General features: G+C 56.3%; 1 protein-coding gene across 1 annotated transcript; it reads right to left on the reverse strand.

The window, feature by feature from the left end:
- Window positions 1–9,032: 9,032 nt before the first annotated feature.
- LOC135175779 (trichohyalin-like) lies at window positions 9,033–12,695 on the reverse strand. Its single transcript, XM_064144071.1, has 6 exons — window positions 12,229–12,695; window positions 11,561–11,597; window positions 11,269–11,436; window positions 10,703–10,935; window positions 9,738–10,385; window positions 9,033–9,420 (listed from the first exon to the last, which is right to left on the reverse strand). The coding sequence occupies exons 1-6, from the start codon at window positions 12,693–12,695 to the stop codon at window positions 9,033–9,035; spliced, it is 1,941 nt and encodes a 646-aa protein (XP_064000141.1).
- Window positions 12,696–16,330: the final 3,635 nt, after the last annotated feature.

Here is a 16,330-nt window from a genome sequence, read left to right on the forward strand (position 1 = left end):
CTCAGGCCACAGCTTTAACCCTCCATACCTTGTCCCTAGCTGCCTTCAGCTCGTCTCTCAGAGCACTGCAGGCACAGGCAGAAGCACTGGAGGTTGTAGCTGCACAGAGGTGGCTGAGGTCACCATCAGGCTGTCCTGGCATCTGACCTCCTGCTCTCTAGGGAAACAAGAAATGCCATTGCTTAATGAAGGGGTGCTGCAGCCCCAATCTTCTTTGTTGTTCTCCCCTGACCATTGTGAGCAGGTCCATGTCTCTTTGTGCTGGCAGAATCCTCTGCCCTGACCTGCTGCTGCTGCCCACACTGCTTCTGGTGCTGCCCAGGATGCCACTGGCTTTCTGTGCTGCAAGTGCACATGGCCAGCTCCAGCCACACATCAGCCACCCAGCACAGCTCTGGGCTGTGTCTGTCCAGCCAAGTCCATCCCCACTCACCTGCACACCTGGACCAGTCCTGATCTCTTCACTGCTCAGATAGGGATGCAGTGCAGAACAGTGCCAATGCTCTGCACTAGCCCAGGCAGATGGCAGTGCACACACACACAGAGCCGTCAGTGTGTCTCAAGGCTTCTAAAGCCTTCTGCAGCACCAACACCAGAACAAATCTGGGCAGTGCTCTGCTCACCTCTTCACATCCTCTGTCAGCATCACACACAAAGGCATCCATCATCTGTTCTTCTTCCTGGCCACCTTTCTACACGTGGCTCAGCTGTTGGCAGAGGGAGAGCTTCTCCTCTTGCAGCTGGGCCAGTTGTTGCTGCAGCACTGATGCCTTCCCCATGCCACCTGCCTCCTCTTCCTCCTCCTTACTTTGATGAGCAGCCTGCTTTTCCTCCTTCCTCTGCAGTGCTCTTCTTGCCTTCTGCAAATCCACAGTCTTTTCCTGGAGCTCCTTCTGCAGGCTCTCCACCTGTCTCTCCAGCCTGCTGACTTTGAGCCTTTCAATGAGGGGTGCCTGAAGCAAGGCCTTGCTGATTTCCTGCACCTCACTGATGCCCGCACAGAACTTCTCTTGAAGTTCCAGCAGCCACTCTGGATGTCTCTGGAACTCCTCAGCCAGGTCAGACATCCAAGGCAGTGCAGGGTGGAGGTGGGAGTCTGTGGGCCACTCCTCACCAGTGACACCACCTATTTGGGGAATCACAGTGAGCTTGGCCAGCCCCATGATGCCTGAAGTGGTTTTACAACCATCATGCTTCAGAGACAGCCTCAGCACACACACACACACCACTAACCCCTCAGATCCCAGCCAGCCCCTGCCCAAATGCCAATTCCCAGTGCAGCTGCTTTCCAGCTTGGCACTTTGCTTTCCTGCAGCACACAGACCTGTCCCAGGTGCCAAGGACATCACTGCAGGTGATCAGAAGTCAGCACAAAAGGAAGCAGTGTCCCCATGATACTGCTCTCCTTGGGCACAGCCTGGCAGAGCATTTTCCCCCTGGATCAGCAGCAGCACCACTCCACACTTTCCACTCTCTCATGTCCACAGCAACTCACCCGAAGGGCATCTGGCAGCCTTGTGCCCATCGCCTCCTCCATGCTGCAGCGTCCTGCCTGCTCTGCTCACTGCAGGGACACCCTCGGCAGCTCCACCAGCTCCTGCTCCACACTGAGCACGGCATCCTGCTGCCCCTGTGGCCTGGCCTGGAGCAGACTCTGCCCTCTTCCTCTGCTCCATGGGCTGCACAGGCTGTGCTCCAGGGCTGTGCCTGGCAAGAGAGCAAACAAAGCCCCATGTAGGCCCCAACATGGCAGTGCTCACAGCCTGCTATTATCTGCTCTGCCCACAGGCAGCTCCTGCAGAGGAGCAGCCACATCCCCAGGGGAGGACAACAGCCCAAGCAAACTCCCAAACAGCACCTGCCTGCCTGTGCCACCCTACCTCTCCTCCCTGCAGTTGCTCTTATGCTGCCTGCCCTCAGGCTGCAGCTCATCTCCTCTGCTGCTGCCAGAAGGCACAGGCCCCACACGTGCCCTGCTGCCCCACAGCAACCACCACAGCCTCTGCATGCATCTGCACACCCAGTGCAGGAGAGGTCCCAGGACAGCCAGCAGCCATGTCAGGACACTGCCAGGTCCTGCAGAGACAAAAGCACAACAGAGGAAAGAGAGGATGAAAGGGACACACACAGAAACCACCATGAGCATGGTAGATAAGAGACTGTAAAGCAGGCGACTGTGAAGACACAAATAGCCGAGTCACAAAGACACCTGAGGAAGACTCATTACTTCAGCCTCACGACCACCAGAAAGACCCCCAGGAGGATTAGCAGGCATGCACAACAGTTCCAGGAAAAACCACAAACTCCACGGGAAGTGTTTGCCTGTGATTAAACTGCTCTGTGAATGTGTATGTGAGCGGGAAATAAAAGCCCTGCAGCTGCATGTGTGCAGTGCGCAGCTGTGGAGCTCAACTGCCTGCGCCCAGCGCTGCTCCTGGCTTGCCAAGGTAAAACTCCTTCAACTTAGCTCTAAGTTTTTGGTGGCTTCTCAAAAGAGAAGTTAGTCACAGTCACAGTCACAGTATCATCAGGGTTGGAAGAGACCTCACAGATCATCCAGTCCAACCCTTTACCACAGAGCTCAAGGCCAGACCATGGCACCAAGTGCCACGTCCAGTCCTGCCTTGAACAGCTCCAGGGACGGCGACTCCACCACCTCCCCGGGCAGCCCATTCCAGTGCCCAATGACTCTCTCAGTGAAGAACTTTCTCCTCACCTCCAGCCTAAATCTCCCCTGGCACAGCCTGAGGCTGTGTCCTCTTGTTCTGGAGCTGGCCACCTGAGAGAAGAGAGCAACCTCCTCCTGGCCACAACCTCCCCTCAGGTAGTTGTAGACAGCAATAAGGTCTCCCCTGAGCCTCCTCTTCTCCAGGCTAACCAATCCCAGCTCCCTCAGCCTCTCCTCGTAGGGCTGTGCTCAAGGCCTCTCCCCAGCCTTGTTGCCCTTCTCTGGACACGCTCAAGCATCTCAATGTCCCTCCTAAACTGGGGGGCCCAGAACTGAACACAGCACTCAAGGTGTGGTGTAACCAGTGCAGAGTACAGGGGCAGAATGACCTCCCTGCTCCTGCTGACCACACCATTCCTGATGCAGGCCAGGATGCCACTGGCTCTCTTGGCCACCTGGGCACACTGCTGGCTCATGTTCAGGCGGGTATCAATCAGCACCCCCAGATCCCTCTCTGTCTGGCTGCTCTCAGCCACTCCGACCCCAGCCTGTATCTCTGCATGGGGTTGCTGTGGCCAAAGTGCAGCACCCTGCACTTGGAGCTATTGAACCCCATCCCCTTGGACTCTGCCCATCTGTCCAGGCGGTCAAGGTCCTGCTGCAGAGCCCTTCTGCCCTCCAACCCAGCCACATCTGCCCCCAGCTTGGTGTCATCTGCAAACTTGCTGATGACTGACTCCATGCCCTCATCCAGATCATCTATGAAGATGTTAAAGAGGATCATTGGAAGCAGTCAGCGGAAAGAAAAGTTAAGAAGGGGACAGAGGGGAGAAAGAGGAGGAGTGGGAGCCCTTAGGCAACCTATCACTCCTGTATGCAGTTCACCCTCTTTGCCGCGGCGCCCGCCTCGGCCCCCCCCTTTCCCCGTGCCGCGGCCGTTTAAGCGCCCCCACTCTGGCCGAGGTGCCCGCCTCGGCCCCCCCCCCTTTCCCCGTGCCGCGGCCGTTTAAGCGCCCCCACTCTGGCCGAGGTGCCCGCCTCGGCCCCCCCCTTTCCCCGTGCCGCGGCCGTTTAAGCGCCCCCACTCTGGCCGAGGTGCCCGCCTCGGCCCCCCCCTTTCCCCGTGCCGCGGCCGTTTAGGCGCCCCCGCTCTGGCCGCGGTGCCCGCCTCGGCCCCCCCCCCTTTCCCCGTGCCGCGGCCGTTTAAGCGCCCCCGCTCTGGCCGCGGTGCCCGCCTCGGCCCCCCCCCCTTTCCCCGTGCCGCGGCCGTTTAAGCGCCCGCGGCTCGGCCTCGCCTCTGGCGGCGACCGTTTTAACCCTGCCCCTTCCCCCTGCCCACAGCCGCTTCAGCCACCCCCGCTCTGGCCGCAAGGAAGCGGTCCCCAGAGGACAGAAAATGAACAAAGCCTCTGGGGATCAGTAAGGCAAAAAAAGAATCCCCCACAGGCTGGGTAGAAAGATTAAGAAGAAGTTTACAGAGGCACAGATCCAACTCCACCTGCTGGAGCGGCCCTCTTGAGCACACAGCTTGTGGCCAGGTCTGGGAGCGGGGGGCATTCGTTGGAAGTCAGAGGAACCAGAAGGCTGGCAGAAGGCTGGCGAGGCAGCGGCTGGAGGGTCCTTTGAGAGGATCTTTTAAGAAGCCCAGGAGGGATGTGCCCGAAGGGACGCGTTAAACCAGAAAGCAAAGGCTAAGATCTCTGTAGCAGCAGGGAGGAAGCACAAGCTACAAGCGAAGAGCCAAAAGGGACGGGGCCCAAGGGGCCTCTGGAGAATCAGGGCTCGAAAGAAGGAGAAACCTCCTGTGTGTTACTGTTAAATATTGCCCAAAACGACACAGGATGAAAAAGCATTCAAGGAAGAGTAGGGGTGCCAGGGGCTCTACCTGCTGGGGACCCCGGGCCGTGGAGAGCCCTTGATAACGTTGTTAGCAGGTTCCCAGAGGGAAGAAGGGGAATTTGTAATTGACAGAGGAGCAGAAAGAACAACTGTTAAGAGCATTCCTAAGGGAATTGAGAAGGGAAAGAGAACCTTAACCACAACAGAGGTGGGAGGGGAACCCTTTCATGAACAAAAGGCCAAACTAAAACCCACAACTTTGCCAAAGAGGTCCATTCCCTCCCCCACTGCCGAATCATGTTCCTAGGTCCCAGTCCTGTGCTCAGGCTGCATTAGGCTGCTACTTCCTGGCAGGCTTTGGTGACAAGTGGAGCAGCAGCGGGCAGCTGCCGACCACACTCAGGCCAGGGAGGAGCTTTGGGACAACCCTTTGGCTGGGGGTCTGTGTCCCATTGCTTCAGCTTGTGAGCACTGTGCGGTGGCTCAGGCACCGCTAGGTCAGTGCCCTGGGGCTGGATTCTCTCCGTCTCTGCCTTATCGAGCTCCAGGTGCAGAACAGAATCCTTTTGCTGTTGAGAGGGGTCCAGTGCTGTAGGGTAGGAAATGGTCAGGGGATGATGGCTCACAGCTGCTGGGAGAGGGCAGGTGGACCTCAGGCATCAGCAGCCCCTGACCAGGCTCTTCTGCAAGCAATCAAGCACCTGATGCTCCCCCACAGGCACCAAAATGAACTAAAGGAGGGGGTTAGGATGCTTTGCTGTTTGCATCAGCCCCTCAGAGAAGTTTCCCTCCACAAGGGTCACAGGGTGAGTTACTCTGAGCTGCTGAAAAGGGATGAAAGGCAGAGTTGCAGGGCTCAATTCCCTTGCTGTAGAGCAAAGAGGCACTTTTGTAATGTGTCAAGGGTTTTCTCCTGCTTTCTGACCAGCTGAAGAGGCAGCAGAGACCCACAGAGTTTTGCTGGTTCTTTTCCTACTCATGGACTTCAAGAAGCCCTCCTACTTACTCTTCCCATCCTCTGCCAGACTGAATTCCAAAAGGACCTTAGCATTCCTTCTTGTGTCCCTATATTCCCTGGTAATGTTCCTCTATCACAGAATCATAGAGTGGTCTGGGTTGGAAAGGACCTCCAGAGCTCATCCAGTCCAAACCCCTCTGCACTCAGCAGGGACATCCTCAGCTAGATCAGGTTGCCTAGAGTCCTGTCTAGCCTCACGCCTTGAATATCTCCAGGGATGGGGCCACAACCACCTTCCTGGGCAACCTGTTCCAGTCTTCCACTACCCTCATGGTGCAGAACTTCTTCCTGTCATCCAATCTGAATCTGCTCTGCTCTAGTTTGAAGCCATTACCTCTCGGGCTGTCACTGCAGGCCTTTGCCAACAGTCTCTCTCCAGCCTTCTTGTCCCTGGAGGGACCTTAGAGCTGCTCCAACACGCTGGTCATTTTTGTGCCATGCTTCTGGATCCACTACAATGAGGTCCATATCCTTCCTGGATGCAGTATTCCAGGAGATGCCTCCCCAAAGCAGAGGAAAGTGGCAGAATCACCTCTCTCCATCTGCTGCCCACACAGCTTTTGTTGCAGCCCTGGCTGCCACTGGCCTTCTGGGCTGCAGGCTCACACTGCCTGCTCATGCCCAGCTTCTCTCCCACCAGCAGCCCCAAGTCCTTTCCCACACAGCTGCTTTCTATCACCTCCTCCCTCAGTCTGTACTGACAGTGAGGATTGTTCCAGCCCGGGTGCAGAACCCTGCACTTGCTGCCTTTGAACCTCTTGAGGCTCACCTGGGCCCAGCTCACCGGCTTGCCCAGCTCCCTCTGGATGCCATCCTGTCCCTCTGCCATATCAGCAGCACCACTCAGCTTGCTGCCAGCTGCACACTTGCTGATGGTGCCTTGATCAGACTGTCTACAACATTGATAAAAGTATTAAACAGCACAGGTCCCTTTATAGACCCCCAAGGGACACCACTTGTCAGTCTTCTCCATCTGGACTTCAAGCCATTGAGCACCACCCTCTGGATGTGACCATGCAGCCCATTCCTTATCCACCTAACTCTCCACCCATCAAATCAAACCTCTCCAACTGGGCAAGTAGGATGTTGTTGGGGACTGTGTCAAAGGCCTTGCAGAAGTCACACCCAGAGGTCATTTCTTATCCACTGACAAAGTCACTTTATCATAGATGGCCTCTAGGTTGGTCCAAGCCAGGTGGCCAGTCCCTTTCACCACATCCTGTGCACTTCCTTCTCCCATGTGAGTGCTGCAGAAGCTCCTTGCCTGTCCATGCAAGCCTCCTGCCTCTCTTGCTTCATTTCTGACTCGTGGGGATGCAGTCAACTGGAGCTTAGCAGGAGGTGCTGCTTGGATGTGATGCCTCAAGTCAGTGGTTGCAGTTTGAGAACTGCTGCTCCAAACGTCAGTGTTAGATGTTGCCCTGCCACAGGGATCCCAGACTCATTGCCTTGTAGTGAAAGAGCAGGAGATGTGCAGGCAGAAGCCCAAGGAGGTCTGGTTGTGTTTTCACAAGCATCTGGGAGAATCACAGAATCACAGTGCAGACACTGAGAGAAGAAAAGCCTTGCAAGGGAAGTCCCAGAGATGTCTAGGACTGCCTGGTGTGCAACATGGCACCATGGGCACTGCTTCTGAATGCGGGAGGAGCAGAAGTGAGACTCCAAAGAGCACAGCTGCTTCGCTCCTGTGCACACAGATACTGACCCAAAGCCACTGCTTTGCTCCTCAGGGACTCTGCATACCTTCTCCCTAGCTTCCTTCAGCTCCTCTCTCAGGTCACTGCAGGCACAGCTACAAGAGATGGAGGTGTCATTTGCCTGCAGGTGCCTTCTACATGTGGCTCAGCTGTTGGCAGAGGGAGAGCTTCTCCTCTTGACAGCTGGGTCAGTTGTTGCTGCAGCACTGATGCCTTCTTCATGCCACCTGCCTCCTCTTCCTCCTCCTTGCTTTGATGAGCAACCTGCTTTTCCTCCTTCCTCTGCAGTGCTCTTCTTGCCTTCTGCAAATCCACAGTCTTTTCCTGGAGCACTTTCTGCAGGCTCTCCACTTGTCTTTCCAGCCTGCTGACTTTGAGGCTTTCGATGTGGGGTGCCTGAAGCAAGGCCTGAAGCAAGCTGTGCCGACATCCAAAGCTGTGCAGGCTTCTCTGGCCAGCTGCCGCTCCATCTCCTTCTGCACGCTCCGGGCTCTCTCCAGCTCTTTCTCCAGAGCTCTGTTCTTCTCCTCCAGCTTTGTAACCCTGAAGGAGCTGGAGTCTTTAAGCTGTTTCATGGCAGAAACTGCAGAGGCATCCATTATCTGTTCTTCTTCCTGGCCACCCTTCTACACGTGGCTCAGCTGTTGGCAGAGGGAGAGCTTCTCCTCTTGCAGCTGGGCCAGTTGTTGCTGCAGCACTGATGCCTTCTTCATGCCACCTGCCACCTCTTCCTCCTCCTTGCTTTGATGAGCAACCTGCTTTTCCTCCTTCCTCTGCAGTGCTCTTCTTGCATTCTGCAAATCCACAGTCTTTTCCTGGAGTTCTCTCTGCAGGCTCTCCACTTGTCTCTCCAGCCTGCTGACTTTGAGCCTTTCGATGTGGGGTGCCTGAAGCAAGGCCTTGCTGATTTCCTGCACCTCACTGATGCCCGCACAGAACTTCTCTTGAAGTTCCAGCAGCCACTCTGGATGTCTCTGGAACTCCTCAGCCAGGTCAGACATCCAAAGCTGTGCGGGGTGGAGGTGGGAGTCTATGGGCCACTCCTCACCAGTGACACCACCTATTTGGGGAATCACAGTGACCTTGATGCAGGAGCATCAGGAACAGCTGCTGCTCACACGGGCACAGAGCTCTTCCCCAGGCTCAACTTGTGAGCAGAGACTGCCCAGGCACTAAAGTGTCTTGCTGCTCAGGCTGCCAAGGCACCTCTGCTCTGCCTCTCTGGCACCTCTGCTAGAAGGTGGGGAGTACCATGGCTCCTGGTCTCCTCCCACTGCAACCTCAGGCTGCCAATGCCCCATCAGCATGGCAGCTGAGAGAGGACTCTTAGCCTCACAAGCTCCTCCTCTGTCCCCTCTGCCCTTTCCAGCTTCTGTGTCCTAAGTGGGAGGACTACAGCAGCAGAAAGGGAGCTTCTCTTGCCCACTTTATGTGCAGGAGGAGGAGAGGGCTGCAGAAAATGGTGACAAAAGAACATGGGATGGAAAAGCTGTGCTGGAAAGGTAGCCCAGCATGACGTGTGGGGACAAAAAGAAAACACTGACACTTACATGTCTAATTGCTCTTTCATCACTCTGATGGCTTCCTTGCTCCTCTGGTACAACTCCTCACGGGCTTCTCTAGCTGCCTTCTCTCTGGCCAGCTGCCGCTCCATCTCCTTCTGCACGCTCCGGGCTCTCTCCAGCTCTTTCTCCAGAGCTCTGTTCTTCTCCTCCAGCTTTGTAACCCTGAAGGAGCTGGAGTCTTTAAGCTGTTTCATGGCAGAAACTGCAGAGGCATCCATTATCTGTTCTTCTTCCTGGCCACCCTTCTACATGTGGTTCACCTGTTGGCAGAGGGAGAGCTTCTCCTCTTGCAACTGGGTCAGTTGTTGCTGCAGCACTGATGCCTTCTTCATGCCACCTGCCTCCTCTTCCTCCTCCTTGCTTTGATGAGCAGCCTGCTTCTCCTCCTTCCTCTGCAGTGCTCTTCTTGCCTTCTGCAAATCCACAGTCTTTTCCTGGAGTTCTCTCTGCAGGCTCTCCGCTTGTCTTTCCAGCCTCCTGACTTTGAGGCTTTCAATGAGGGGTGCCTGAAGCAAGGCCTTGCTGATTTCCTGCACCTCACTGATGCCCTCACTGAACTTCTCTTGAAGTTCCAGCAGCCACTCTGAATGTTTGTGGAACTCCTCAGCCCGGTCAGAATTTGTGGGACCTCTGCTAGAAGGTGGGGAGTACCATGGCTCCTGGTCTCCTACCACTGCAACCTCAGGCTGCCAATGCCCCAGCAGCATGGCAGCTGAGAGAGGACTCTTAGCCTCACAGGCTCCCCCTCTGTCCCCTCTGCCCTTTCCAGCCTCTGTGTCCTAAGTGGGAGGACTACAGCAGCAGAAAGGGAGCTTCTCTTGCCCACTTTATGTGCAGGAGGAGCAGAGGCCTGCAGAAAATGGTGACAAAAGGACATGGGATGGAAAAGCTGTGCTGGAAAGGTAGCCCAGCATGATGTGTGGGGACAAAAAGAAAACACTGACACTTACATGTCTAATTGCTCTTTCATCACTCTGATGGCTTCCTTGCTCCTCTGGTACAACTCCTCATGGGCTTCTCTAGCTGCCTTCTCTCTGGCCAGCTGCCGCTCCATCTCCTTCTGCATGCTCCGGGCTCTCTCCAGCTCTTTCTCCAGAGCTCTGTTCTTCTCCTCCAGCTTTGCAAACCTTAAGGAACTGGAGTCTTTAAGCTGTTTCATGGCAGAAACTGCAGAGGCATCCATTATCTGTTCTTCTTCCTGGCCACCGTTCTGTATGTGGCTCAGCTGTTGGCAGAGGGAGAGCTTCTCCTCTTGCAGCTGGGTCAGTTGTTGCTGCAGCACTGATGCCTTCTTCATGCCACCTGCCTCCTCTTCCTCCTCCTTGCTTTGATGAGCAGCCTGCTTCTCCTCCTTCCTCTGCAGTGCTCTTCTTGCCTTCTGCAAATCCACAGTCTTTTCCTGGAGCTCTTTCTGCAGGCTCTCCACTTGTCTTTCCAGCCTCCTGACTTTGAGGCTTTCAATGTGGGCTGCCTGAAGCAAGGACTTGCTGATTTCCTGCACCTCACTGATGCCCTCACTGAACTTCTCTTGAAGTTCCAGCAGCCACTCTGAATGTCTGTGGAACTCCTCAGCCCGGTCAGACTTTGTGGGACCTCTGCTAGAAGGTGGGGAGCACCATGGCTCCTGGTCTCCTGCCACTGCAACCTCAGGCTGCCAATGCCCCATCAGCATGGCAGCTGAGAGAGGACTCTTAGCCTCACAGGCTCCTCCTCTGTCCCCTCTGCCCTTTCCAGCTTCTGTGTCCTAAGTGGGAGGACTACAGCAGCAGAAAGGGAGCTTCTCTTGCCCACTCTATGTGCAGGAGGAGGAGAGGGCTGCAGCAAATGGTGACAAAAGGACATGGGATGGAAAAGCTGTGCTGGAAAGGTAGCCCAGCATGACGTGTGGGGACAAAAAGAAAACACTGACACTTACATGTCTAATTGCTCTTTCATCACTCTGATGGCTTCCTTGCTCCTCTGGTACAACTCCTCACGGGCTTCTCTGGCTGCCTTCTCTCTGGCCAGCTGCCGCTCCATCTCCTTCTGCATGCTCCGGGCTCTCTCCAGCTCTTTCTCCAGAGCTCTGTTCTTCTCCTCCAGCTTTGTAACCCTGAAGGAGCTGGAGTCTTTAAGCTGTCTTGTGGCAGAAACTGCAGAGGCACCCAACTGAAAGAGAAGCAGCAACTTGAAGAAAGAGGCCATGCCCACCCTCTCAGGAAGCCGGTGTGTGCTGCCACTTGGCTCTGAAAGCTGGCATCAAACGGGTGGCAGCAGGGCAGGCATGAGGGTCAGGGCAAGCCTGCACCTCTGTCACTCACACAGCTCCCACCACACACACGGCAACACTCCCAGGCAGCCAATGGCAGCTCTCCTCCCTGCAAGCAAAGCCACCAGGCTACCCAAGGAAGCCGGATGCCCAGGAGAACACACCTCAAAGCCTTGAGCACAGCCACACAGCAGTGCAGCAGCCACCACACATTCAAAGGGTACACAACTGACCTGATGGTTCAGGCTGATAAGCTCCATCACTCTTGCGTGAGCTTTTCCCCTCTGCTCAGCCTGCTCCCGTTTCTGAGCCACCAGCAGCTCTTGCAGCTCCTGATTCTTGGCTGCCAGCTGCTGACGTTTCTGGGACTCCACCTCCAGCTCCAGGGTCAAGTGGACTATCTGTATGTGGGGAAAAGCAGCCTGCCTTAGGCAGAGGGAGCTGAGTCCCTGTGCAACTCAGGCAAATCCTTCCCTCCTGCCCTCCCAGCTGCTGTCCTCAGGCCACAGCTTTAACCCTCCATACCTTGTCCCTAGCTGCCTTCAGCTCGTCTCTCAGAGCACTGCAGGCACAGGCAGAAGCACTGGAGGTTGTAGCTGCACAGAGGTGGCTGAGGTCACCATCAGGGTGTCCTGGCATCTGACCTCCTGCTCTCTAGGGAAACAAGAAATGCCATTGCTTAATGAAGCGGTGCTGCAGCCCCAATCTTCTCTGTTGTTCTCCCCTGACCATTGTGAGCAGGTCCATGTCTCTTTGTGCTGGCAGAATCCTCTGCCCTGACCTGCTGCTGCTGCCCACACTGCTTCGGGTGCTGCCCAGGATGCCACTGGCTTTCTGTGCTGCAAGTGCACATGGCCAGCTCCAGCCACACATCAGCCACCCAGCACAGCTCTGGGCTGTGTCTGTCCTGCCAAGTCCATCCCCACTCACCTGCACACCTGGACCAGTCCTGATCTCTTCACTGCTCAGATAGGGATGCAGTGCAGAACAGTGCCAATGCTCTGCACTAGCCCAGGCAGATGGCAGTGCACACACACACAGAACTGTCAGTGTGTCTCAAGGCTTCCAAAGCCTTCTGCAGCACCAACACCAGAACAAATCTGGGCAGTGCTCCGCTCAGCTCTTCACATCCTCTGTCAGCATCACACACAAAGGCTTCCATCATCTGTTCTTCTTCCTGGCCACCTTTCTACACGTGGCTCAGCTGTTGGCAGTGGGAGAGCTTCTCCTCTTGCAGCTGGGCCAGTTGTTGCTGCAGCACTGATGCCTTCCCCATGCCACCTGCCTGCTCTTCCTCCTCCTTACTTTGACGAGCAGCCTGCTTTTCCTCCTTCCTCTGCAGTGCTCTTCTTGCCTTCTGCAAATCCACAGTCTTTTCCTGGAGCTCCTTCTGCAGGCTCTCCACCTGTCTCTCCAGCCTCCTGACTTTCAGCCTTTCAATGAGGGGTGCCTGAAGCAAGGCCTTGCTGATTTCCTGCACCTCACTGATGCCCTCACTGAACTTCCCTTGAAGTTCCAGCAGCCACTCTAAATGTCTCTGGAACTCCTCAGCCAGGTCAGACATCCAAGGCAGTGCAGGGTGGAGGTGGGAGTCTGTGGGCCACTCCTCACCAGTGACATCACCTATTTGGGGAATCACAGTGAGCTTGGCTAGCCCCATGATGCCTGAAGTGGTTTTACAACCATCATGCTTCAGAGACAGCCTCAGCACACACACACACACCACTAACCCCTCAGATCCCAGCCAGCCACTGCCCAAATGCCAATTCCCAGTGCAGCTGCTTTCCAGCTTGGCACTTTGCTTTCCTGCAGCACACAGACCTGGCCCAGGTGCCAAGGAGATCACTGCAGGTGATCAGAAGTCAGCCCAAAAAGAAGCAGTGTCCCCATGATTCTGGTCTCCTTGGGCACTGCCTGGCAGAGCATTTTCCCCCTGGATCAGCAGCAGCACCACTCCACACTTTCCACTCTCTCATGTCCACAGCAACCCACCCGAAGGGCATCTGGCAGCCTTGTGCCCATCGCCTCCTCCATGCTGCAGCGTCCTGCCTGCTCTGCTCACTGCAGGGACACCCTCGGCAGCTCCACCAGCTCCTGCTCCACACTGAGCATGGCATCCTGCTGCCCCTGTGGCCTGGCCTGGAGCAGCCTCTGCCCTTTCCTCTGCTCCCTGGGCTTCACAGGCTGTGCTCCAGGGCTGTGCTGAGCAAACACAGCCCCATGTAGGCCCCAACATGGCAGTGCTCACAGCCTGCTATTATCTGCTCTGCCCACAGGCAGCTCCTGCAGAGGAGCAGCCACATCCCAGGGGAGGACAACAGCCCAAGCTGCTCCCAAACAGCACCTGCCTGCCTCTGCCACACTACCTGTCCTCCCTGCAGTGCTCTTATGCTGCCTGCCCTCAGGCTGCAGCTCATCTCCTCTGCTGCTGCCAGAAGGCACAGGCCCCACACGTGCCCTGCTGCCCCACAGCAACCACCACAGCCTCTGCATGCATCTGCACACCCAGTGCAGGAGAGGTCCCAGGACAGCCAGCAGCCATGTCAGGACACTGCCAGGTCCTGCAGAGACAAAAGCACAACAGAGGAAAGAGAGGATGAAAGGGACACACACAGGAAGAAAGAACAGTGCCCGAGATTGGCCACTGCCTTTCCAAAGCCCAGGGAAGATATTCTGGAGGCTCCAAACAACAGATCCAGCCACAACTCACAACTGGCATCTGCTGAGCCTTCGGAACCCTGCGACCCTAAACTCCCTTTGGCTTCTCTACCTCACAGGAACTGCCTTGAGCTCGGCAGCAGAAGCAAGCAGCTTTTTCCTCCCCTCCACCTGCACACCAATTACACAGCAGAGACTTCCACTGTGGCAGTAGCACAGGCAATAACCAACCACGCATCTGCACCCACCTGAAGAGTCTGGAATCACACTGGAGTCCATCCCCACTCACCTGCACACCTGCACCAGTCCTGATCTCTTCACTGCTCAGACAGGGATGCAGAGCAGAACAGTGCCAATGCTCTGCACCAGCCCAGGCAGATGGCAGTGCACACACACACAAGTACAGAGCTGTCAGTGTGTCTCAAGGCTTCTAAAGCCTTCTGCAGCACCAACACCACCAGGACAAATCTGGGCAGGGCATCCATCACCTCTTCACATCCTCTACCAGCCTCACACACAAAGGCATCCCTCACCTGTCCTTCTTGGCCCCAGAGAGCAAACAAAGCCCCATGTAGGCCCCAACATGGCAGTGCTCACAGCCTGCTATTATCTGCTCTGCCCATAGGCAGCTCCTGCAGAGGTGCAGCCACATCCCCAGGGGAGGACAACAGCCCAAGCTGCTCCTCCCAAACAGCACCTGCCTGCCTGTGCCACCCTACCTCTCCTCCCTGCAGTTGCTCTTATGCTGCCTGCCCTCAGGCTGCAGCTCATCTCCTCTGCTGCTGCCAGAAGGCACAGGCCCCACACGTGCCCTGCTGCCCCACAGCAACCACCACAGCCTCTGCATGCATCTGCACACCCAGTGCAGGAGAGGTCCCAGGACAGCCAGCAGCCATGTCAGGACACTGCCAGGTCCTGCAGAGACAAAAGCACAACAGAGGAAAGAGAGGATGAAAGGGACACACACAGGAAGAAAGAACAGTGCCCGAGATTGGCCACTGCCTTTCCAAAGCCCAGGGAAGATATTCTGGAGGCTCCAAACAACAGATCCAGCCACAACTCACAACTGGCATCTGCTGAGCCTTCGGAACCCTGTGACCCTAAACTCCCTTTGGCTTCTCTACCTCACAGGAACTGCCTTGAGCTCGGCAGCAGAAGCAAGCAGCTTTTTTCCTCCCCTTCCACCTGCACACCAATTACACAGCAGAGACTTCCACTCTGGCAGTAGCACAGGCAATAACCAACCACACTTCTGATCTCACCTGAAGAGTCAGGAATCACTCCTGGAGATGCTGCAAGCAATCTCCCTTCACTCCCCAGCATGCCACACGCTTGAGCTGTGACCCAAGTTCTCCTCCAGACATCGAGGCCAGTCCCACGCCAGCATCCTGTGGGCCCTGTGGCAAATGCAGGAGCATCAGGAACAGCTGCTGCTCACACAGGCACAGAGCTCTTCCCCAGCCTCAACTTGTGTGCAGAGACTGCCCAGGCACTACAGTGCCTTGCTGCTCAGGCTGCCAAGGCACCTCTGCTTGGCCTCTCTGGCACCACTGCTAGAAGGTGGGGAGCACCATGGCTCCTGGTCTCCTACCACTGCAACCTCAGGCTGCAGTGCCCCAGCAGCATGGCAGCTGAGAGAGGACTCTTAGCCTCACAGGCTCCTCCTCTGTCACCTCTGCCCTTTCCAGCCTCTGTGTCCTAAGTGGGAGGACTACAGCAGCAGAAAGGGAGCTTCTCTTGCCCACTCTATGTGCAGGAGGAGCAGAAGGCTGCAGCAAATGGTGACAGAAATGCAACTACAGCACCTCAGAGATGAGCCCAACGAGCTCTGGCACTTCAGGGGCTGTCAGGAGAAATTCAAACAGGGCTGGGGATCAGGAGAGCCCAAGGGCAGCTCTTGCACTGCCTTCCCGTGCTGCACGTGCACATGGCCAGCTCCAGCCACACATCAGCCACCCAGCACAGCTCTGGGCTGTGTCTGTCCAGCCAAGTCCATCCCCACTCACCTGCACACCTGGACAAGTCCTGATCTCTTCACTGCTCAGACAGGGATGCAGAGCAGAACAGTGCCAATGCTCTGCACCAGCCCAGGCAGATGGCAGTGCACACACACACAGAGCTGTCAGTGTGTCTCAAGGCTTCTAAAGCCTTCTGCAGCACCAACACCACCAGGACAAATCTGGGCAGGGCATCCATCACCTCTTCACATCCTCTGCCAGCCTCACACACAAAGGCATCCCTCACCTGTCCTTCTTGGCCTGCTCTGCTCACTGCAGGGACACCCTTGGCAGCTCCACCAGCTCCTGCTCCACACTGAGCATGGCATCCTGCTGCCCCTGTGGCCTGGCCTGGAGCAGCCTCTGCCCTTTTCCTCTGCTCCATGGGCTTCACAGGCTGTGCTCCAGGGCTGTGCCTGGCAAGAGAGCAAACACAGCCCCATGTAGGCCCCAACATGGCAGTGCTCACAGCCTGCTATTATCTGCTCTGCCCACAGGCAGCTCCTGCAGAGGAGCAGCCACATCCCCAGGGGAGGACAACAGCCCAAGCAGCTCCTCCCAAACAGCACCTGCCTGCCTGTGCCTCCCTACCTGTCCTCCCTGCAGTTGCTCTTATGCTGCCTGCCCTCAGGCTGCAGCT

This window comes from Pogoniulus pusillus, chromosome 6 (genome assembly GCF_015220805.1).
Source record: "Pogoniulus pusillus isolate bPogPus1 chromosome 6, bPogPus1.pri, whole genome shotgun sequence".
NCBI classification, from domain to species: Eukaryota; Metazoa; Chordata; class Aves; order Piciformes; family Lybiidae; genus Pogoniulus; species Pogoniulus pusillus.